Below are 24,951 nucleotides of genomic sequence, written 5' to 3' on the forward strand. Positions count from 1 at the left end.
TCCCCTCTCTCTCTGTCTGTCAAATAAATAAAATCTTTAAGAAAAAAAATCAGTGATACTTTCGTCAGTTATACTTTCCTGTTTGCTGTGTCTCCTCTCGGTTGATAAAGGACAACGTGGTTTTTTTTTTTTTCCACTAGGAGCGTAGAGTGGCGGCTCTCCAAGAACTTGTTCGACTCCTGAGACCTGGGGGGATGGCACTCATTTACGTCTGGGCGATGGAACAGGAATATAAGAAGAAGAAATCCAAGTACCTTAGAGAAAACAGACCTCGCCAAGGAGAGGAAGAGGCGACCCACAGCCACGCAGCCGAGCCAGGGCGGCTGCTGGAGCAGGTGCCTGACGCGGGCGACCAGGACGCCCCGCGCCCAGGCTCCGCCGCTCCCGACGTCCGGGCGGCAGGGGGTGGCGCCCGCAAAGTCACTGATGCCAAGCTGCCGGTTCACACTAACAGGACTTCTTTCCGTTCTCAAGACATACTGGTTCCCTGGCACCGTAAGGGCAACCCTGCGAGAGACGAGCCTGTCCGTGCAACAGGATCCCACGGCCCAGGCCCCGTGTTTCGTCGTTACTACCACGTGTTCTGCGCGGGCGAGCTGGAGGAGGCCTGCCGGAGCCTGAGTCACGTCCGCCTGCTGCAGAGCTACTACGATCAGGGCAACTGGTGTGTGGTTCTTCAGAAGGTCTGACTGTCGCGGGAACGTAGCTGCAGGGCAGAGAGCTCAGCGTGGTCCTTTAAAGGAGACTAAACTTACTGTCTTCCTCGTCCAAGAGAAAACTCGGGGAAAAGCACCAAAGGAGCGTGCCTGAGAGAAATTCGGGAGCAGAGATTGGTTAGGACACATCCGGTCTACTACTATGGCTGACCTCATTTTATCCATAAATGTAGGCTTCTCCTGAATGGGGAGGAACAGGGCCAGTTTGTAGAAGTGAGTGAAGTCGTCTGTGAAGTATTTGGGATCCTGGGGCGAGAATACAGCGCGTTGAAGATAAACTTCTGCTGTGCATGTTACTAATTGAGCTAAGTCAGGTAGAATCTTAGTGATGTAATCGTACAACATTTTAATAAAGAAAATATTCTTGGTCAGTAGAGAATTGTCTGAAGTTTTATCTCTTTGATTATTAACGCTGTAAAATCACAGCTGATAACCACTCTGTCCCCTCACCTTACTAACACAGGGCTTGACACATAGTAGGTGCCCAGTAAGATTTTAGTCCATCAGATAATGGCCACACCTTAGTAGGAGCTTCATCCAACAAATCCTCATCGAACCCCCACTATGTATCAGTTACTATTGTAGGACCTGGGAGTGGAGCAGCGAACAAGAATAAAAGCTCTTGCCCTTCTGGAACTTCGTGGTAGAAGGAGGACAGACAATAAGCAAATAAACAGACACTGTGGGCTAGACGGTGATACATGCCATGGGGGAGAGTAAGATGAGAGTGGGAGGGTGCACCTGAGAACAAAAGTTATTTTTATTTATTTATTTTTAAATATTTATTTATTTGAGAGAGAGAGAGCGAGCATGGGGGGGGAGGGTCAGAAGGAGAAGCAGACTCCCTGCTGAGCAGGGAGCCCGACGTGGGACTCGATCCTGGGACTCCAGGATCATGTCTTGAGCCAAAGGCAGTCGCTTAACCAACTGAGCCACCCAGGCGCCCGAAAGAGTTATTTTTAAAGGGCTGAGATAACCACTAATCCTGACTGTAGTTTATTACCAAGAATTAATTGGTACCCCTAATGCATTGAGTTAGGTGCTAAAGGCAACCCCAATATGCTCTTGTAACTCCTTTGTTTAAAGAGCAAAAGTTAGAATTGTCAGTCAGACCTAATTATGCCCGTAGAGTCAAAGCTATGGTGTCACTATTGGGTATTTCTGGTCCATTCATAGTTTGTTCTAGTCTGGGTGCAATCAGCAGTTTTTACCCACAACTATGTCATAGTGACTCAGTTAACTTACCATTTAGGTCAAGTTTCCAGGAGGAACAAAGGTAGAAAGTTGACCATAGGTCAAACGATCACGCAGAAAGGAAAGGACTTTTTTTTTTTTTAATATTTTACTGCCAGCGTACGTTGCTTTATAGTCGTAATGCTTAAGACAACTTCAAGAAAAATTCCTTTCCGTGAATGATGATGCCCAGACGATTGTATCTCGTTAGTGTTCGTAATGTTTATTTTCAGGCATCAAGCTTCCAGAAACTGGTGGTGATCAATAGGTCTTAGGTGAGACAATGAATATTTTTGTCATGGAATTTAACTATAAGATTATAATTATTCCCTCCAGATGAGTTTATAAGGTTCATGATATGAAAAGGAAAAATAAACGGCTAAAAAGCAGTTTTAATCTGATAGAAATTCTAGGACTTCATATCGCAATATGAAGTTCAGCTCAAGCTAATAAATTTTAAACTCTGGATGGAATCAATGATTTCCAAGGAAGATGCATATACCAACATTACCTCGAGAAGAGGCAGAAAACAGCACAGGAGTTCAGAACTTGGCTCTTGCATCAGATTTGAACTCTTGATCTGCCGTTTTTTTAGCTATGGGACTCTGGATAAATTCCCTAACTTTTCCATGCTTCAGTGTCTCAGCTGTAAAGTTGGAAGATTTGTTATGAAATTAGCTGAAATAATACTTACAGAGTTCTTAGAGTGGTACAAAAATATAGTAAGCATTTGGGGAAAATGTTTATTACCGTTGCTCCCGGAGAAAGCCCACAGGAGTTTTAAGTATTGAGTGATGTCAAATCTAATTTGTTAATTGTATAATCAAAACCTATGTTTTTACTGATTTTTTTTATCTGCTTTGTTCTTATCAGGTGCAACAGATGAATCAAAATTTCCCGCTCTGATTGTGGATTTCTCTATTTGTCCTTCTAGGTCTATTCAGTAACAAGGCAAAACTGGAAAAAATCCAAATGTCCATCAGCAGTAGAGTGAGTAAATAATGGTCAATTCATTGTCACTGCATGAGTGACGACAGTGAATAAACTGTCCTTACAAGGTGCATTATGAATGGATCTCAGATACATAATGCTGCGTCGAAGACGTAATAACCATAGGACTCCTGCAGAGTTCAGGTGTGTCTCTTAAGACCACCTTCTCTTCTGGTGTCAACTGCCAGTTCGGAGGGGTTCCCACCAGCACCCTCGGGTTTGGTAATTTGCTAGAAGGGCTCACAGAACTCACAGAGACTGTTATACTCATGACCATAGTTTATTACAGCAAAAGGATACAGATTAAAATCAGTCAAGGGAAGAGGTGCATGGTGCCAAGTGCAGGAGCATTACTCGCATGGAATTTCCAGTCGTCCACTCCCAGTGGGATTTGGACGGAGCTGATTTCTCCCAGCAAGATATAGGACAATACACCTGGAGTGTTGCCAACCAGGGAGGTGCCCCAGAGGCTCGGTGTTCAGTGAGGGCCCAACTACATGCTGCTGACCTTTAATCGCTAGCTCCTCTGCAGGTCAGGCTGATAACCACTGGGCCCAGCGCCCCTAGGTAAACAGATACTTACCAGGCAGGGTATTGCAAGGGCTTAGATATCAGCTTCCAGGAGCCTAAGGCAAAGGCCAGACCTTTTCTTGGATAAGGTTAAATCTACTACACAGTGTTCTTGAGGTGAGAGTTTAAAAACAAGCAATATTCTACTTTTACAAGACCAGATAATAGTGAACTTTCGAAAAGATGGAGTGAATGGGCCTTCTGGGTGTTCACAGTGTTCTTTCTCTGGGGGGCATTTACATGGGTGCTTGCTTGGTGTTAACTCACTCACATACTGAGTGTGTGATAAGACCCTTATGATTTGTATACCTTTATGTGTAATATAAACTTCAAAATTCAAAACAGTTTGGGGGCGTCTAGGTGGCTCAGTCGGTTAGGCGTCTGACTCTTGATTTTGGCTCAGGTCATGATCTCAGGTCATGGGATCGAGCCCCGTGTTGGGCTCTGCGCTCAGTGCAGAGTCTGCCGGTCCCTCTCCCTCTGCTCCTCCCCCACTCACACTATCCTTTCTCTCTCTCTCTCAGATAAATAAATAAATAAAATCTTTTCAAAAAGAATTTAAAACAATTTGTAAAAGAAAGTTCAAAAGACACAGTTAAATATTTCAAATATATTTTTATGTCAGCTTCTATGAGGTATAATTTGCATATAATATTAACCAATTTTAAGTGTGTAATTTGATGAGTTTTGACTCATTGCAACAGATAGTCATGTAATCATTCCCACAATCAAGATAGAGACCAGTTCCATCACCCGGAAACGTTCCTTCCTGCCCCTTTGCGATTGGTTCCCTCTTGTGGCCAAGACTGATCTGCTTTCTATCGCTATACTTCTGCCTTTTCTAGAATTTCTGGAATCATACTCTTGTAGACTTTTATGTCTTTTTTTTTTTTTTTACTCAAGACAGTACTTTTGAGATTCATCTTTGTTCTTGCATATATCAATAGTTTGTTCCTTTTATTGTGAGTAGTATTCTATTGTAAAGATTTATCACAATCTGGTTATCCACTCACCAGATGATAGACATTTGGGCTATTTCCAGTTCAGAACTTCTACTTTTTTTAAGGCTGCTCTGAACATTTAGGAGCACATTTGTGTGTCTATATGTTTTCATTTCTCTTGGGTAGATACCTCAGAGACGAATCCTGGGTCATAGAGTAAGTGTATATTTAACCTGATGCCAGCAAACTTTTCCAGAGTGGTGGTTCCAGTTTGGTAGCCCACTGGCCATGTTTGAGAGTTCAGTGACGCCACATCCTTGCGAACACTTGTGTTATCAGTCGTTTTAGTATTAACCCTTCTACTGTGTGTGTAATAACATCTTTCCATATTTTTAATTTGCATTTCCCTAAACACAAGTGATGTGGAGCATTTTTACATTATTTGCTATTTGTATGTAGTCATCAGTGAAGTGTTGGTTCAAATCTTCTGTCAGTTTTTAAAAACTGAGTTGTCTTCTCTTTAATGAGTTATGTAAGTTATATATATTCTAGATAAAGGTGCTTTATCATACATATATTTTGCAAGCATTTTCTCCCAGTCTGTGGCTTGCTTTCTTATTTTCTTTAATGTCTTTTGAAGAGCCAGCATTTTAAATTTTGATGAAACCCAATTTATCCATTATTTTTAAAATTTTATAGGTTGTGCTTTTTGTGTTCTATTTAAGAAATTTTTGCCCAGCTCAAATCACTAAGATTTTCTCTTATGTTGTAATTTATTTATTTAAAAAAGATTTTATTTATTTATTTGAAAGAGAGAGAATGAGAGAGAGAGAGAGCGCACATGAGAGGGGGGAGGGTCAGAGGGAGAAGCAGACTCCCCGCCGAGCAGGGAGCCCGATGCGGGACTCGATCCCGGGACTCCAGGATCATGACCTGAGCCGAAGGCAGTCGCTTAACCAACTGAGCCACCCAGGCACCCCTCTTATGTTGTAATTTAGAAGTTTCATAGCTTAGCCCTTACATTTAGGTCTATGATCCATTTCAAAATAATTTTTGTATACATGTTGTGAGGGTTGGCTTACTTTTTTTTTGCATGTTGCTATCCAGTTGTTCCAACATCATTTTGAAAAGATAATTTTTTTTTTCCCAAATGAATTGCTTGACACCTTTGTGGAAAACCACTTGGCCGTACAGATGTGGTTATATTTCTGCATAGGGTTTTTTGGTGTTTTTTTTTTTTTAATGTTTGTATCTGTTTTTATGCCAATACCTTACTGTTCTGGCGAGCACAGCTTCATAATAAGTTTTGGAATCAGGTTCCCAGCTTTGTCCTTTTATGCACTTAATCACAGCTTCAAAACACACAAAGCAGAGACTGATCTAAGTAAGTGCAGGCAGCATAGACAAATCTGTAATTTTAGGTGGAAATTTCAGTGACTGACGGAACGAGTACGTAGAAAATCAGAAAGCGTAGAGCAGACATGAGCAACACAACCAACCTAACCTTACTGATATTTATAGAACAGTCCAGCCAACAACAGCAGGGGATGCAAGAACATTTACTGAGAAAGACTGGCTTCCAGGTCATAAAACAAGACTTGATGATTTAAAAGGATTACAGTCATACAAAATGTGCTCTCTGGCCACAGTGGAAATAATCCATAGATTCAGCAAGAATTCAAAAGGGAAAATAGAAAGTATTTTAAACTGAATGAAAATAAAAGCACAATATATCAAAATTTGTGCAGAGAAACAACAACAACAACAGAAACACAGCAGTCCTGACATTGCCATCCTTAGAAAGACTTACTTAGAAAGTTAGCCCTTGGCTGGTATCTCTGAATTTGGATTTGGGGAGGGGGGTTCCCCACTGCCCTAACTGATAAGATCAGCTCCCAGTGACTGAAGTGTTTGTACAAACATTATGGTTTGTGCTGAGCACCTGCTTTCCTTCTGGAAGTCTAGAATTTGGGTACAGGCCAGGCAGAGTGCCTACGTGACCAGCTCTCAGTAAAAAATGTGGGCACTGAGTCTCTAGCTTCTGTGGTTGGCAGCATTTAGTGCTGGGGGAATTAGTTACGTCCTGTGTGACTTTACTGGGAGAGGACTCTTGGAAGCTTGTGCCTGGTTTCCTCTGGACTTCACCCCGTGTACCTTTCCCGTTGCTGACTGTGATATATTTTGCTACAATAAATCTTAGCCCTGAGTGCAGTGATATGCTCAGTCCTGTGCGTCCTCCTAGCAAATCACTGAACCTGGGGATCGACCTGGGGACTCCCAACACGTTGCTGAAGTAGTACTTAGGGGAATATTTATAGCACTAAATGCCTGTGTTAGAAAAGAAGGGTCTCAAATACAAGAACCTCAACTTTCTTCTTACGAAACTAGAAAAAGAAGAGAAATGAAATGCAGAGTATGCAGATGAAAGGAGGTGATAAAGATCAGAGCAGAAATCAATTACACAGGAAACAAAAACAATAAAGAAAATCAATGAAACCAAAAGCATGTTCTTGTTGCCAATAAAACTGATAAACTTCTAGCCAGATTGAGTTGACCAGGGAGAGAATTCCATGAATTTTATAATCGGAAAATTCAATTAATAAAACATAATTAAGGTAGATTCTCATGAGCCCACTTTTAAAAGACTAATGGTGGAAAAACGTTTATTATTCCATTAATGAGGCTTTCCCCCCCTCCCAGAACGATTTGCAGTAGGATTATTTCAAATGACAACCCAATTTAATGATGCAGATTTCTATAATCCATTGAGGAAAATAAGACACTGTTTATATATGAAAGAAATGTGATCTTAGCCAGTTCCTAAATATGTGTGAAGATTGTGTTTGAGAATTTGAGATTCCAAATAAAGCAAGTAAGCCATGTTGACTGACCATAAGGATAAAAATTCATTTAAAATGTATTATTTATTCTTTTTGCTTCTTTGAATATTTCTTTATTCCTTGACATTTAAAAAAAATTAAGAGCGATTCTCTCTTTGCATTATTCCCTTCATGGCTTTCCCACTTTGGAATAGCAAGCGTGGCTGTCAGTCTGGGGTTTACTAAGTGAGTCCGTCGTTCTTGCCAAGAGCTTTAAGTCAGCTCCTGAATGTTGTCCGCTCACAGTGGTCTGAGCATGTATGACTTCTCTCTACACCTCCCATGTCCTGCTTCTTCTCGATTCCTAGCTTCATCTGTGTATTTTGTCTTCCCTTGAAGATGAAGAGGAGTGTTCGTGGTACAGTCTTGGTGGCCGTCTCCTCAAAGAACCTTCTTTAGTAGAAGTTTTGATCTTGTCATAAAAGATTCCCATATAGAAAGAGAGAATGTACAATATGACTTCCAATTAATGTTTCCAGCTATGACCCCATCATTTTGAAGAATTATCATTTTAGCAGAGGGTGTTGGGGGGGACCAAGATATAGTGTGACTCACAATTCTTCCCTCTGCTGTTTGTTTGATCAGTTTCGAATGAAAATATCTGGGGGCTGAGGGTAGGGATTATTTGTTTAGAAATATTAGCTCCCCACATGTGGCTTCAAAACCTTATTTATAGTTGGGAAGATACTCTGTTCAAATCAGCACTGGATAAGATAGGACAAATGCATAAGAAATAATAATGGAGCTCTGCTCTGATCCGAATCATATTTTCTATGCTCTAAGAATTATAGCCAGATCTTTGAAAATTAGCGTGAAGAGCAGAGTGGGGTGCAACTCTGTGCCTGCTTTACTTTTTAGGGTCCACCTGGCTGAACACTCTTCCCTGGTGCCCTTCTGACCCGAGGCAAATGGGTTTAGTGGTTCTAGAAAGAATCAAGTGTTTTTAAGTCAAACATGGATTTGAAACCGAACTCTACTACTTACCAGGTGTAGGTCCCTGGGGAAGTCTATATTTGTAAAGAGAGGGTAATAATACCTACCTTGCAGGGTGTTGGGTGGATTATGTGAGGTTGCATGGAAGATATTACAGCATAGATGGTCAGTGAATACCAGCTTGTTCCTTCCCCATGTTCTGCCGAACTGCATCCCTGAGAGCAAATCTGGTCTTTACCTTTTCTAATCTGTGTGTGTGTGTGGTCAGTTTGACACAGGCATTAATTAACTAGTTAATCCAGTGCACATTTACTGATGGCTTACTACATGCCAGGCACTGTGTTTTGTTCTGTTTTTTTTTTTAAAGATTTTATTTATTTATTTGACAGAGAGAGACACAGCGAGAGAGGGAACACAAGCAGGGGGAGTGGGAGAGGGAGAAGCAGGCTTCCCGCCAGGCAGAGAGCCCGATGCGGGGCCCGATCCCAGGACCCTGGGATCATGACCTGAGCTGAAGGCAGATGCTTAACGACTGAGCCACCCAGGCGCCCCGCCAGGCACTGTGGTAAATGGTGGACGCATCAGTGAACATGAAGATCCTCTGCCCGTGGAGCTTACCTCTAGTTGGAGGGAGTCGTATCGTGCATGGTACATGGTGGAATAGACAATAAGCAATAAACATAAGTAAGTAAACCATATATCATGTTATAAAAGGATGCGTTTTCTCTTCCATAGAGAAAAGGAGTAGAGCAGAAAAAGAGGTGAAGGGTGGGAGGTCACATGGGTTCCGTGGTTTTTTTTTTTTTAAGATTTTATTTATTTATTTTTAAGTAATCTGTACACCCAATGTGGGTCTTGAACTCACAACCTGGAGATCAAGAGCTGCACGCTCCCCGGGCTGAGCCAGACAGGCGCCCCGGGTTCCAGTTTTTAAAAGGGTGGTCAGGATGGTTGTCTGTGAGAAGGGGGAGGAGCTAACTGTGTACGGATCTGGGGAAGAACGTTCCAGGCAGAGGGAGAGACCAGCCTAAAGGCCTAAGGTGCAGGGGCGCCTGGAGGCCGGCGTGGCTGGAGCGGATGCGTGAGAGCCGTTGGGGGTGAGGTCAGGGTTTTTCGGGAAGTGAGGCAGACCACTCGGGATGTGCCAGAAGGTCTTTGGTTTTTCCTCTCGGTGGTTTTGAGTGGACAAGCGACATGATCTCCGTTCCATGTCAGCCAGTCTGGCTGCTGTGTGGAGATGAGACAGGACGAGGAGGGTGGCCGCGGGGGCCCTGGCTGGAAGGCTGTGGCCAGAATCCGGATGGGAGACGGCGACTGGCTTGTCCCAGCGAGGCAGCAGCGCAGGTGGTGGCCAGCGATAATGGCTTTGGGATGTGTAATCTGAAGGTAGGGCCATCAGCATGGGGGACGGGTTCGAGGTGGGGTGTGGGAGAGTAGGGGACGCCAGCGATGCCCCCACAGTGGGGAGAGTGGAGCTGCCTCACAGTTCTCCGGATCTGTCCTCCAGATGCAATTTTGCTTTGTCCTTCTCTTCCCCCTCCTCGCTTGCAGGCATAGGTCCACCATGGTGCCGCCCTGAGCATGTCTTCCTGGTGATCCATCTGCAAATAAACCCAGCAGCAGGTACTTTCAGCTCAGACAGTGCACGCTCCCGAGCAGCTAGATGTTCAGTCAGTGAAACAGAAATAGAAAGCAGTGCAAGGACTGTCATCATAAATTCCTTTAGGGGCCATTAGACCGAGATAAACACACACATCCAGGGATTCCGAATTAGTGTAAGCCATAGGAAGGCAGGCGATTGATGGCACTTTATTTTTAGTAAATCACTCGAGAGAAAATGCTTCCCCAAGAAAGAGCCAGGCATGCAGGAGCATAACCTTCAAATGCCCTTTGCAGAAGCAAGGGGGCATAAATAGTGAAGAAAAGAGGCAGTGAAGAGCTTTATTCTTGCCTTGCCTTCTGTTGGACCTCTATTTACAGGTCCCAAAAAAGCCCTGAAAAGCAAGTGTGAAAGAAGAAACAACAGGAGATATTCCATCAGAGTGCAGAGTTTCATTGTCTTCCCCCTTGCAAAAGCAGTTGGAGTTTGTTACTGATTAATGAGAGATGGTGAATAAGCCTCTAATGCAATTTTAAAGAATGTCCATTCTGGCTTTTGTAGTTGCAAGCAAGGAAAATAGGGCAGGTAAGGAAATGAAAGCCTTTAGAAGCTGTTTTAAAGGCTCAGCACAAAAAGCTAGAGAGGCTTGTAGAGTTAAGGAAGGAATGCTTCACCTATGGTCGGTGAATGAGCTTCAGAGTGTTTGTGAGTGACCCACAAGGTATGCAAAACTGGGCAGGTGCATGTGGACCTCTTTCTTGGGGAAGGGTCTGTATTTTTTTTTTTTTTTCAAAAAAAAGTTAAAACGCATAAGCTATAGACTCTAGGCAGTGACCTTCCCTTGCTCGTGCTCATGAGATTTAAAGACAGCCCAAAGTCTAAGCACTAGACGCACTGGTAGATGGGGATGTAAAGGTGCCCCCAGGGTGTGTGTGTGTGTGTGTGTGTGTGTGTGTGTGTGTGTGTGTAGGGGGTGGTATGTCTATATGATTATTACTTGAATCAGTCCTTGGTCCAGCCTTTTGAATACATATTTGGGTCCTATGTGGGAAAAAGACTCTAAGTGAAAATGAAGTGAGGGCATGGTTATGTTCCTTAGTTTGTGATTAACCTGGGGGCAGGAATAGGAAAGGCAGGATAGGTATTAACCAGGATAGTGGTCTTTTCCCTACAGAAAACTTCCTGTTTCCTCTTGGACGATACACAAAACAAACCAGACTAGTCCATCTCCTTGTTAAAAAGAGCAACTGAACCCATAGTAGGAGAGGCCCCACACTTTCAGGCAGAGACCGGTGGAAACATTAGCCGGTTCAAGGAGAAAACAAAACTATCGCCCTACAGATTGTCACTGGTTACTGGACCGTATAGTCACGAGCCTGGTGGCACAGGATGTTCATCACCGTGACCAGGAGAATGGAGGGCTGATCGGCGTGGGCCTGGGTTTGGTGCAATTTTCTACACCTGTCACTGTAGCCAGAGGAATGGGATCCCTTGACTGGCTTACGCCCCCGGGGCCCTCCTGCGTATCTTTGGGTCCATTCCTACTGCACCAACCATGGGACTGAGAGTGGGGAGTCTGGCCTGCACTCACCAGAATGACCACAGAGGCTGGGCTACATGCAACGAGGATTTTATTGTTGCTCTAGGTCCTCTCCAGAAGAGGGTGCAGGACGGCAGAGTCTGACTCCAAGAGGCCTGTGGCTCTGGCAGGGCGAGTGTGGTGTCCCTAGAAGACAACTAGATGAGAATCTGCTAACAATTTTTACTTGGATATGGTGAGCAGAATAGTTACAGGTCACGTCTGACTTGAATCACCCACACAGAGAGCCTCAGCCCCTCAGTCAATTCCCAGACATGAGCCAGTTTGCGGACGCAGAGCCCCTTGAATTAAGAGGAGGCCAGCGCCCCTTGGGGAAGGACGCCAGCCCCCTGCTGAAGCTCATACCGCGAACCTTCCTCAGCCTTCCTCCCACACAGCCCCTAGCCAGGCGACTGCACACTGGGGCAAAGAAAGCAGACCTCGGGGGGATTAGCGGCCCCCGGCTGTGAACGGCCTCCAGTTCTGGGAGACCCGAGATGGCGCTGTGGCCCCACAGGGAGACCGGGGGACACTACACTTCTGCCAAAACGAGTTTTATAAAATCTGAAGATGTTTCTCCTTAATTCAACTCCATCAGTGACTTTTAATTCCCAGGAATGAAACCCAAGATCCGGCATGTATCAGATGTGACTCTTTATAACGGTTCTCTGCTGGGTCTGCCCTGTCAGTTCTCTCTGCCCCCACCTCACTCACGCCCAGGGTCCCATTCATACCGAATATCATGCTCCTTCCCATGCATGCCTCACACTCTCCCCGCGTTGTTTACCGATTCTTTCTCTTCCTGCTCCCAAGATGTTCTTTTCTGCTATTTTTGCATGCTCACATCTTACCCATTATTTAAGGCCTCCTTTGAATGCTATCTCCTCCATAAAGCTTTTTCCAATCCCTCCCTCCAGATATATCCATCCTCCCCCCCCCAAATAATATCTTTTTCTTCTGATTTCCAAAGAGTTTTACCTGGGATGCTCTTGTTTATTCCTTTGTACCTTATTATATTCATTGGTATACATGAATGTAAGCTCGCTTTGTTGAAAGAAATGTCATGATTAAAGATATTCGAGCTAAATTTTGAGAAGGAAATATTAATAAATTTGGTATCTGTTATACTTGTATCAAGTTTAATTATCTCTCAAGAGGCTCACAGGTGTGGAAAAATAATCCAGTGTGATAGAAGTATAGTAATAGGATAAGAGGTATATATCATGCCATTGGGTTTTAAAAGAGGATACATTGTTACTTTTTTTACTTCATTCTCAACTTTATTCCATTTTCTTGCGAGTAATCAAATCCATTCTATTCTTGTCTTATGTACATTGTCACTCTTAATGCTTGTACTGCTCATTGGTTTGTTCATTATGCAGTGGATAATTATTGAATGCTGGCTCTGTGCCAGGCCCCATGGCGGTCCTTGGCAATACACTGCTGAATGAAACAGACCTGCCCTTGCCTTCCTAAAAGCTTAGTGTATTGTGAAAAGGACAAACAATAAACAAGTTAATATGCAAGTCATTATCCTGTGCTCTAAAGAAATAACTTGGATCTGCTGATAGAGAATAAAAGCAGGAGAGCTCCTGCAGAATGATGAGAAGTAAAAGTAAAAATAAATGCACTTATTTATTTATTTATTTTTTAATAAATGCACTTTTAATTTGATATCATAAGTTATATATTCACATGGTTCAGAAAAATTTAAATAGTAGAAGGCGTTTCATTGCTTCACCACCGAGTAACTTTTCACTGATAACTTTTTTGTTATTTTAAAATTTCTGAACCCTGCCAACACCCTGTCATCTCTATGCTTAGTTCCCAACATCTTCCTGTTTCCGATTGTGGTGGCAAATAGCATCGACCACTCCTACCTTCTGGTATTCATGCCCTTCTCTGACCCCTAACTTTTGCATGTGGGCCGGACCTTGTGACTTGCTTCTGACAAACAGGATGGCAAGTGTGATGGGATGTCACTTCCACAATTAGGCTAGAGGAAGTGACTTCTGTCCTGCTAGCAGACTCTCTGTTTCCTTCTGGGCTAGCAGGACTTGGTGATGGAGCCACCATTCGGGAGAGGCCTTGTGGCAAGGAACTCAGGGCAGACATTGGCCATCGGGCAGTGAGGAACCTAGTCCAGCACCCTTGAGGAACGGATGCTGCCAACAGCCACTAAGTGAGCTTGGAAGCAGATTCCTCCCCAGGTGTAGCTTCAGATGAGCCTGCAGATCCTGTGTACTAGTTCCGTGAAGTTGTCATTGTTGAAGATTTGTTATATCTGGTGAGTCTGGTCACTTCTTCCTCCCCACCAATTGCTCTTATTCAGAGTTTCTTGCCTGTCTTTTATGTGTGTGTGTCTGTGTGTGCTTTTGAATCACCTTAATTTTAAAAACTTGTTGGATTTTAAAATTTAATTGTAGTGAATTTATATATGAACTTAGGAAGAGTTGGTATTTTTATGATGTTGAGTCCTCTGACCAAGAACATAGCATGTATTTCAACTAGTCAATTTTTGTGTTTGGGTATAATGCTTAAAGTCTGTGGACTAATTTCATACCTTCCAGTTGTAATTTCCAATGAGTTCTTTTGTTATTCCCATATACTCAGCACATCATACACAAATAGGATAGTTTTAACCCCTCGCTTACAATTTTTATGACTCTAATTTCTTTTTCTTATCTATCTGTGTTAGTATCTCCAGTATAATGTTAAATAACAACATAGTGATTATCTTTGTCTTATTCCTAACCTGAGTGGAAATGATTCTTGTGATTTCCTTTAAGTATGTTACTTGTTTTGAGGCTGAAATGGCTGAAATTTTATTGTGGCATCAAGTTTATCCCTATTTTATTGACTTTTGTTTGAACAAGGATGTCATTCACTTTTTAAAGTGCTGTTTTAGCACCCAAGGACATGAATGTAATTATTTTTCCTTAAGTCTATAATGTGATAAGTTATATTAGTAGATGTTTTAATGTTGAATCATTGAAAATTTTTCAGGTGAACCTCACTTGCTCATGTATGTTTTCTTTTAATAGCCTACTATTTTAATGAGGATTTTGGCATTGTTATTCATGTATGAGAATTGTTTGTAGTTTTCTTTGCGATCTTTGTCGGGTTTTGGTGTCAATGTTAGACTCTTTTCATAAAACTACTACAGAAGCTTTTTTCTCTGCCCGCCCACTCCCCTCCACCTCCCTCCTCAAGCTCTGAGATGGTTGCAGAGCATTGGAGTGATCTCCTTGAGGGCTTGGGCCAACTCTTACGAAGCACTCTGGGCCTTTCTGTTTTGTTTTATTTGCTTTGCTGGGTAGGGATAGCTCTTTAACAAATTCTCTATTTCTTCAATGGAAATGTAATTAGATTTTCTGCTTCCTGAGGTCAGATATTGTATCTAAGAATATTACCGCTTTTACCCAGGTTCTCATAATTGCTTACACAGGGTTGAACAAAGTGATCTTCTAGGATTCTTTTAACTTTCTTTTCCTGTGGTTACTTTTCTTTTTTTTTATTTTAAAGATTTTATTTATTTATTTGACAGAGAGTGCACAAGCAGGGATAGCGGCAGAGGGAGAAGCAGGCTCCGCCCTGAGCAGGGAGCCCGATGCAGGACTCGATCCCAGGACCCCGTGATCATGACCTGAGCCGAAGGCAGACGCTTAACAACTGAGCCACCCAGGTGCCCCTATGGTTACTTTTATTATCATTTCTTACTTCCTGTTTCTGTGCCTTGCCCCATTAGCACTTGGGTAGTGTGTCCAACTTTCTCTTTAAAGAATTAGCTATTGGATTTATTCCTTAATACTGATTTTCTATTTTCTGATTCGCTGATATCCTTCCTTCTGCTTTCCTTTGGGAGACACATGCTTAATTCGTTTATTTTCATTTTCCTTTTGTATTGATAAAAGTTTTCCATTGTCCTTTAAACTCTTCTTTAGGTTCTGATAATGTCATGTTTCCATCATGGTTGATTTTAAGAAATCTAGCAACTTCCATTTGTCAAAGAGTTAATTATATCAAAGACCTTTACATTTTCAAGGCACAATGGAAACTCTTCTGATTTTATAATAAAATTTTAAAGTTCCCTTATTATTCTCCTTTTACTGCATTTATGATCTGAGAATGACATCTGAGCTGTTTCTACTTTTCAGTAATTCGTTGAGGCTTGGTTTGCTGCCTAACATATAGTTTTTGTGAATGTCTGAGCATCTGAAAAGAAAGTGTTTATTTTAGGGTTATAAAGTTAGATCTGTATCAGTCAGCTCTGCCTTAGTTGTCATCTTATTTGAGAACTCTTTTTCGTTACTTTCCAAATTCGATGAAAGGCAGCCCTCATTTCTTTGCACCAAGACGACTGTGAAGTTCAGTATTGTTAACCACAGTCTGTGTAAGGGTCGCTGTCTGTGTAAGTCCGGCTCCAGCAGACAGCCCAGGTGACACAGTCCAATAGGTGCTAGGGGAAAGTTCACTGAAGGGACTGGTGACAGAAGTGTGGGCCAGGCTAGGGGAAACCGTCAGAGAGAAGCAGCACCCGGGGTTGGCAACAGCTGGGAGCCATAACTCTCCCTAGGCCTGAAATCACAAGAACTTTCTAGATAGTGTTGGGAGCCGGAGAGGGTAACTGGGGAGAGGGCTGCCTGACAGCAGCAGGGGCCTTAGATAGAGGAACACAGACTCATTAATCTACAGCCAAACAGGTAGGGGCTCAGGGGAATCAATACCCCTACTTCCTCTTCCCTCTCCAGTCTTCTGCCTGTGTCTCTCGCTGGCCGAGCAGGGAGCCCGATGCGGGACTCGATCCAGGGACTCCAGGATCATGACCTGAGCCGAAGGCAGTCGCTTAACCGACTGAGCCACCCAGGCGCCCAACTAAATTGAATTTAAATAGAAAATTAAAAAAGTAAAATAAAATGTTTTCATCCCTCAAGCCAATTTCCAAAGAAGTACTCCTGGGATTTTGGTGTCCGGCTTTATTGTACATTTTCACTGAAGCTAGACATTTCCTCTACCAGCAGAGCTTTTTGTGAAGATATAAATGTTCTCCTTCCGCACTCTCGAATACGGCAGCCCCCACTAGCCACATGTGGCTACTGAGTACTTGAAATGTGACTGGTCCAACTGAGAAACTGAATGTTTACATTTTATTTTATTTCAGTTAATTTTAATAACCATATGTAGTGAGTGGCTACTATGTTGGACAGTGCAGTTCTAGAAGAAAGAAATGGTTAAGAAAGTGTGCCAGAGAACTATCGGAAAGTCCTCTGCCTGCTTCCATGGCACTCAGCATTGGAGAATAATGACAGTGTCACTCATGGGGATCGGGACCAGGGCGTGACAGTCATTTGTAATTTCTTTCTGTCATTCAGTAAACTTCAGCAGATCAACAGATGCCAAAGGCCTAGGTCTGTTTATAACCCATGGATGTTGCTTCATAAGGAAAAGTTTGGCTCATATAAAACAGGTCTTCTGAGTGTGATTCTATTTACAGATTGGGGTTACATGCAGTTAGATAGAATACTATATAATACATAACACAATACAAAATACTCAAACAAAATGACTTTTTAGCACATATCAAAGTTTTACTCAACCCATTCATGAAAGAACCAGCAGCAAGACAAGATCACTGGCTCCAGGAGCGTGTGAACAACCAAAATGTATAGTCTGTTATAAAAGAAAAGCTGAAATAACGTTGCTAAATCAAATAAAAAAATTAGTTTCCTGCAGGGCAATAAAAATTTCTTAAAAGTTTTTATTTAAATTGCTGTTTGTTAACTTACAGCGTGATATTAGTTTTGGGTGTACAATATGGTGATTCAACACTTCCATACAACACCACAGGTGTGCTCCTTCATCCCCATCACCCGTTTCACCCATCCCCCCCGCCCACCTCCCCTCTGGTGACCATCAGTGTGTTCTCTGTAGTTCAGAGTCTGTTTCTTGGTTTGCCTCTCTCTCTCTTTTTGTCCCTTTGCTTGTTTTGTTTCTTAAATTCCTCATATGAATGAAATCATATGGTATCTGTCTTTCTCTGACTGACTTATTTCACTTAGCATCATACTCTCTAGTTCCATCCACGGATGGAAGTATTTTAAAAGGCATCATTACCCTACACTGTGCCATGTTGTACCTCTTACACCCTCCCCGCACCCTCCCTCCCCCCGCCGCCCTTTGGTGAACGCTACCTTCCACGGTGACACTTTTGCAGGAGAGCACTTGGCTGTCAGCTGCAACATGAGCTCTCAGTCTACACTATAATTATCTCATGTGGGCAGAGGCACCTTGAAGGGAAAAGGTGCCAAATCCTAGCAAGTGGGATGGGGTTTTCAGAGCAGAATCTGTCATAATGGGTATGGTTATTCTTATTAAATGCACTCCATTTATTTTCTGGAGATACATTGACACAATGGATTGTGCAGGTTTGGGGGGCCCATGGGAAATCGTTCCATAAGAAATCAGGCCAAAGGAACACAATGCAGACCTTTGGACTTCCGTTCAAGAAGATCAGTCGTGATGAAAAGTAAGCTAGAGCTTGAGGCGAGAGGCAGAAGCTGCAGAGAAGTGATAGCACTCGAGGCTCCTAGCTCAGGTACGACTGTTGCACTGCGGGCTTCCTGTCCCTTGGAGAGTTGCCTCTTTGGATTGCAGACTTACTGGGGAATGGCCATGTTTACTTAGTGCGATAGCTAGCATCTGTTCGCTCATGGCACGCAGTACAAACTGGTATCAAGTGGGGAGTTACAAAGTTGTTGCAACGATAGAACAACGAGGCGACTTGCTGCCCCCCAGACAGGGCCTCCTCCTTGAGGTGGAGGGTGGGCTGGTGATCATCACCGTCCAGGTTTTGGACTCAGGCTTGCAGGTCCAGAAACTCAATTTTGACCGGGAGGCCAGAGTTGATCAGGAGCAGTGGACTGAGTCTCCGTACCCGAGGTCCTAAGAGACTGATCAAGTCTCCTCTTGTTCCTGTCTCATGGAAGACTTTTCTTTCTAGAAACTAGATTTCAGTATGTTATATGTTCTTACCTGAATTTCCAGACACTCCCTCGTCGAAATTCAGGTTCTTAGGAGGTAGAGATTGTCCTCAAAAGATGCTTGGGGAATCCATAGAATGACATGGAAGTGCTGTCCCTGGATGTGTGCCACGTGATGGCCTGGGACTCACAGCGAGGATAATGTCACAGCCGTGATAAGAAGTGACGAGAGACATCGGCAGATCACATCGCTGTGGTGACTGAAATGTCAGAGTCTTCTCTGCTTTCTCCTCTTGGACAATGGCTGATGCTTGTTCTCAGCCTTTTCCTTTTCTAGGCTCCCAAAGACTGTTCCCTTCCTATCGCGTGGTTTTTCCTCAGATGTAGTTCACTTCCACTGAAGCGGGGGCATTTATATAAAACATAACCTGCTATGGCCTGCTGTTGTACGTAACCAAGACTGGGCTAAAATGGAGACGGAAATATAAATGTGTTCTCCACTGTCTACCCCTAGTTGCCATTTAGCCCTCAAATCATCTTTTATCCAAGATTCAAAGGGCTCAGTCACTGCAAGAAATGTTTTTTCTTCTTTGATGTTCCGTTAAAGTTATACTTAACATCGCTGCCTTTTCTACTGTGGAAGGCCGTAGAAAATAAACAGCGGGGAATAGTGTTGATGTTGAAATCAGATTATCCTGGATTCTTATGGAGCGTCCCCTGTCTGCATTGCTCACCTGTGAAATGCCTTCCTCCCCGGGGTTGTTGCAAGGACTCCAGGGGTTAACGTGCATAAGTTGCTTAGCCCAGGTCTTGGCATGGGCAACACACTCAGCAGATGTGCAGTTTGCCCCTCTCCTCCCTCTCCTCCCTCTCCTCCTCTTCTCTTTCTCTTCTTTCCCTGTCCTCTCTTGAAGCCTTGATTAAGTCTTTTATTATAAAATTATTTTTGCTATGAAGTAAACAACCACAGTGCCTGAACGTGTCAACATTGCAATGGGATGTCACCATAAATGTGTTCTCTCATTTTTTTTTCTGCCTCTGTTATTCTTCTGTGAGTATTTCATTAGCATAACCGTCCACATATTCAATGCCTCACTCCAAAATTACACCCCACTTCCACCCCTAATTCCACCTTATGCTCCTGTTGCGTGATGTCTAACACGGTCACGACTGACTCTTCACAGATGTATGGGACTTTTCTATAGTAAGCATCTAATCCAAATAAGCCAAGACTGACTGCCTCCGCCACTGAAAAAGCTTTCGTGATGTCTTCTCCTATGATTATAAGGCCCAGTGCTCAGGGAAAGCAGACTCATTTCAATAAAATTACAAACACAGGATGACTAGCAAAGTACATCTGCTGCTGGGGAGAATAATTATGCTCCAAAGCATATGTTATTTAGAACAGTGCTCTATAGAAGTATGTCATTATTCCCTTCCATTACTATGGATAATTAAGAGTTGATTGGTACTTAAAAGACAATGAACTTTATGCCTGGGAAACAAATTAATATTTTATTATTCTCTGCCTTTGTTGCTTGCAGGATGAAAAAATCTGCTGACTGTAGGCTCAGCCAACCCAGGTCCTGAACTCATGAAAGCCTCATGTGGCAAAACAGTGGAAGTCTGAAGCCCGCTGAGATGCGTGGGATCAGTACCTTGACCCCTAGTCACACCGTACACCAGTGTTTCTATTGAGTGCGGAGCACAAGGGAATAGTAGCAGGATTTGGGAGAAACTATAACAGGGGCAGAAGATACGGTCACCTCCATGGAGAAAGAGCATTCTTAAATCACCAGATCAAGGGAATTTAACCAGTTCTGCTCTGAGTAGGGCAAGGTCAATATCTAAGAGGTTGGGCCCAGGGGGAGACAATGCGGAATCTTGGTTATCTGGTAGGGATCAGAATCGTTCAGGTTGGGAGATCCTTTCAAAGTAGTGTGAGGCAACAAGAGGAGGGTCCAGCCCCAGGAAAGAGGCTGGCAGGAAAGGGAGGTCCCCCTCCACCCGAGCTGCGGTGCAGAACCAGGTTCCCATCCTAGAATCCAGCGCAATTTTACCCCAATAGAGGAAAGCCAGAAACAGAAATATCGGGTGGAACCGAACTTGTCAGGTGGGAGACCGCGAATGTTCACGGTGGTCAGGACACGTCAGACAGGGGGAGAGTGAATATTTTCACAGTAATTCTACTAAGGCATCAGACGCTAGTGAAAGACTTCATCATGGTGACATCTCTCACCTTAAAGATCAATTCTTAATTAAGATCAGTGAAGTAAAATTAGACACATCAGCGTTTAACTAATGTGGGCCAGGTGAGGTGAAGGCGATTGGGGGCCACGTGGTCTTGGAGAAGCTGGCTGCTCTGTCTGGTGCTCACCTAGAGGAACAGTGATGGCCAATTCTGGAGAAATCCTGGCACGGTGGACTCACTGAGAAATGGTTTTCTCAGTTTCCCACAGGACTTGTAAATATGAACGCAATACATCCAGCCAGCATCCCTGCCATAAAGATTAGAGAGGAAAGAATGGTTTAGCGTGGTATCGGACAAAGATAGGATGAAGTCTAAAACAATTATTGCTGACATGCACTGGGCACTCTTCTCAGGTTGAACTTATTCTATGTTTTAACTTGTTTAATTCTCACTGAAGTCCTGTGATGTATGTATTATCATTCATTATTCCCATTTCACAGGTGAGGAATCAAGGCACGAAGCAGATGATGTCCCCTGAAACAGCTAGTTAAGTGCCAGGGTTCGTATTTAGCCCAGGAGACTGGCTTTAGAACCTGAGCATTCAACAGCCAGCTAATTCTGCTAAATTATTACAGTTGTGGCTGGAAGACAGGGGAGATTTAAATCCGTGTTATGGACTTCAACATATTGTTAGAAAAGACTCTTCAACCCTACGTTCGTCTGAAGATAGGCAGGCTTACGTTGAAAAAGAATTAAGATCTTCACGGGAGAGTGGCCGTATGATCTATCATCTAAACTGGGACACGTCCAAAAGGAAAAAGCTATTAATAACTTCACCAGGAAAACTGGGACATATGGTCGTCCTACTCACAGGACAAGTTTCAGCCTTCAAGACCTGCAGAGCGCTGCGGAAGTTGTAGATCGCCGTACCCGTTACACACGAACACACGTGTATTGCTGTTGTCTTCTCTAGACGAGGTGTCTGTCTTTGATGGGCAACTTGAAGGATTTTCAAGGATAATTTTGGCTGTGCCTGCCTTACCCCTGGGTGATAGAATTTAACCCCTATACAGAACCCATCCCATAGAGACAGGTAAAGCATTTTTCTAACAAGTTCTCTTTATGGAGCAGGTTAGCCAATTTGTAGAAAAACGTTTTTGAGAGTTTCTGTATGAACTGATAACTTTTGATTTCCTTCAAGAATTAGTATGAATTTCAAACAAATGAGGTTTGCAAAGAGTTTTTTTTAAACTGTAAGTAGATGAATACATTTCTTTAGATAAAGTCCTCCATTCACTGAATTCTTCGAGCTGCCATGTGACAGACGCTTTGCCAGATGCTGGAGACACAGTAGGAAACAAACAGATCGGCAAAAACAAAAACAGCCAAAAACCCAACCCGTCAGGATAGTTGTGCGTAGAGGGAAGCGATAGCATGAATGTAAAATGGAGGGGTGTGTGACACTAATTGGGGAGCAGTGTCAGGATGGGGAAGGTGGATCGTGTGGTCAGGGAAGGCATCCTCAAGGAGGGGACATTTGATCTGAGACATTAACGACAAGCCAAGTGCAAAGACCTCTGGAGGGAACGGGTGCAGAAAGGAGGCTCCTGTGACTAGGGGTTGGGGGTGTGGAGGGACAGAAGGATGGAAGCCATGCAGCTCCGAGCCCTGCACTTGTCCGTCACTCACGCAGACACCAGATTTCAACATCCCATCGTCCCTTGAGCATTGGCTGTGTTCAGCAAGGGATGGGAGCGGGTACTGTCAGGATCTGGCCGGGGGCAGGCCTCACTGGGCTGCATATCTCTCTCCACAGTGGCGGGCCCGGGGCAGAGCTGACCCCGAGAGCAGGTGCGGGCAAGGCGGGCCGCTCTGATCTTTGCCCGTGACAGCATCAGGTGGCCTTTCGCCCGCCTTGTGTAGGCGAACAGGAGCGGCAATAAAGGAGTATCAAAAATTCTAGTCTTTCTCTTTCCTCCTATGCCCATTTCCTGTGAGTCTTTCAGTAGAAGGGCTGTTTCTTTCTCCACAATGAAACGACCTTCGAAAGCCCTTCTGACTGACGGAGATGCGAGGTCACAGTGTAAACCGTACGGCAGAGGAGAGAGGATATTCCGTGGCGGGCTCTCTTGGCTGCCTGTGGGACCGGGTGAGCAGGTGCAGCGGCCCCCCATCGGCTCTGCCTCGGCAGGTTACCCTGACCTGAGATGCGCAGCCTCCCTGTTCCAGGCAATCAAATCAGACAGTCTTCGAGACATCATTCTTCTGGGTAGTAACCTACCCTGGAGTTTAAAGGATGGAGTTCACAGCCTAGAAAACTGAAAACCACGTGGCTTCTTGCAGACTCTTAACTTAGACATTAAGTCCAGCTCCCTATCAGACCTCTCCCCTTCGATGCGTATGTTCCCGCTATCCCTGAGTTAGCCAGAGGCACAAAGGAGAGCGAGCAGGCTTACCCCAATCTTCATTAATCCGCACACGTGGGCCAGCTGCGTGAGCACAATGCCCAACCTCCTGGGCGGAGACCTCTTTATGGGGAAGGTAAAGGAGACAAAGAAGGAGGGCCCCAGGCAGGAGATAGTCTCACAACTGGGCCATCTCTCCTCAAGGCGATGGAAACTCCTTTTGTCCCCAGGCTTGAGCAGCACGAGACCTTCAACCTCTGCAGCGTTTTCAAGGAAGAAACCCAAGGGTAGAGTCAAGTGTCAGTGTGCCATTCCGAGAGGCAGGATTCTTCCAAAGTTGCTCCATTAGAAAAAGGGATCATTCTAATTCACCCCTAGCTAATGTGTTACATGTGGGGGCAGCCAGTTCACTGTCCTCCCCCCTGAAAGGGTCATGTGCTCTTGTGCTTCTGTTCATTTAGTTATGCTGTGCTCTCTGCCAGAAGTCACCCCCACCTCAGGCCCTTTACTCTGCTCTTACAGGCCTTGCAAAATTCACTTTAGGAATAGTGACTGTAGGAAGCCTTTCCAGAAGTCTCAACACTGACCTGGGAGCATGCCACACTCCCACCCACCACCTGCAGTCCTAATCACCCTAGGGATGTCTCTACAGGAGCCACCATATGCTTGAAATTCCACAAACATATATATATATATATATTTAAAGATTTTATTTATTTATTTGACAGAGAGACAGCGAGAGAGGGAACACAAGCAGGGGGAGTGGGAGAGGGAGAAGCAGACTCTCCGCTGAGCAGGGAGCCCGATGTGGGGCTCGATCCCAGGACCCTGGGATCATGACCTGAGCCAAAGGCAGTTGCTTAACCACTGAGCGACCCAGGCGCCCCCACAAACATGTTTATGGTCGGCACTGTCTTAGGCACTGAAGCAAAAGTAGACTAAAATCCCTGCTCTAAGAGCACTTATTTGGGGTGGGGGAAAACAGGCCATAAATGAATGAATAAATTCTTGCAATAGGATGCTATGCAGCTGTAAAAAGGAATCAGGAAGAGATGTATATCTTGTTCTATAATCTCCAGGATGTAGTAAAATTCTGGATTTGTTTGATCACTTCTGTGTTATATCACTTAACTCGTTTCTCTAGCTCCTGTGTTTTCAATAAGCTAGTTAGATCTAGAGGTTGGACCCATGAATTCATGGGTTTGTTTGTTTGTTGGGCAAAAATAACTTGTCAGCAATGTATTTCCTATTGTATCACATCATAAGGCACGTAATATCTGGTATGCTTCATTTGTGCTTATAGTTTTAAATCGGAGCTAAAGAAGGTTAACCAAAGGCTAATAAAAATGATTACCTATAGAAGAGTAAGGGAACAGGGATATAAGTAAGACTTCTCTGAGTGTGTCTTGTCGACACTGTATAAATATTGACATAAGTTAGAAAGAGTTATCCAGGTTGAGGGACTAGCATGTGCAAATGATCTGAGACAGGCACATGCACGGTTCATTCGAGAGAGTTCAAGGTCAGTGAGTAATTTCTGGTTTACTTGTTTGCCTTCCCTGCTAGACTGTAAGCTTTTGAAGAAAGGACCAACAGCTTTCATCTTCGTAGGCTCAGCTTTTGTATAGTGCCTGTCATACAGTCTATGTTTGATGCATATTTATTGAATAAATGAGCATCAATAAAGCACTCTTGGGATCTCATTGCCATGAAGTCACAAATCTATAATTTTCATCAGTCTTCTTTGATGAATCAGAGGAAGGTTAGAAAGTTAAAACAGGATAACTGAGGCAAAATATATATATCAAACATTGGCACGCTATTAAAGATCTTCAGTGTACATGGAAACCTACAAACCACACCATTCCTCCGAGTGTAACACTTCAGAGCAATCTTTCTTTTTATTAGGCATGCCCCTGTTTTATTATAACTGT

General features: G+C 43.7%; 1 protein-coding gene and 1 long non-coding RNA gene across 2 annotated transcripts in view; both read left to right on the forward strand.

The window, feature by feature from the left end:
* The window catches only part of ALKBH8 (alkB homolog 8, tRNA methyltransferase), a 34,600-nt gene extending 33,505 nt beyond the window's left edge, over positions 1–1,095 (forward strand). The window contains exon 9 of the mRNA XM_081797370.1: positions 141–1,095. Coding sequence (XP_081653496.1) covers positions 141–689 — 549 coding nt within the window. The 3' untranslated portion in view covers positions 690–1,095. The remainder of the gene's footprint in view (positions 1–140) is intronic.
* Positions 1,096–5,311: 4,216 nt separating this feature from the next.
* Positions 5,312–24,706, forward strand: LOC145716335 (uncharacterized). Its single transcript, XR_014138955.1, has 5 exons — positions 5,312–9,648; positions 11,509–11,637; positions 13,496–13,728; positions 14,989–15,126; positions 19,966–24,706. It is a non-coding gene; the product is annotated as an uncharacterized LOC145716335 (long non-coding RNA).
* The last annotated feature ends 245 nt before the right edge of the window (positions 24,707–24,951 follow it).

Source organism: Leptonychotes weddellii, chromosome 11 (assembly GCF_054177405.1).
Source record: "Leptonychotes weddellii isolate Sample4059 chromosome 11, ASM5417740v2, whole genome shotgun sequence".
NCBI lineage: Eukaryota > Metazoa > Chordata > Mammalia > Carnivora > Phocidae > Leptonychotes > Leptonychotes weddellii.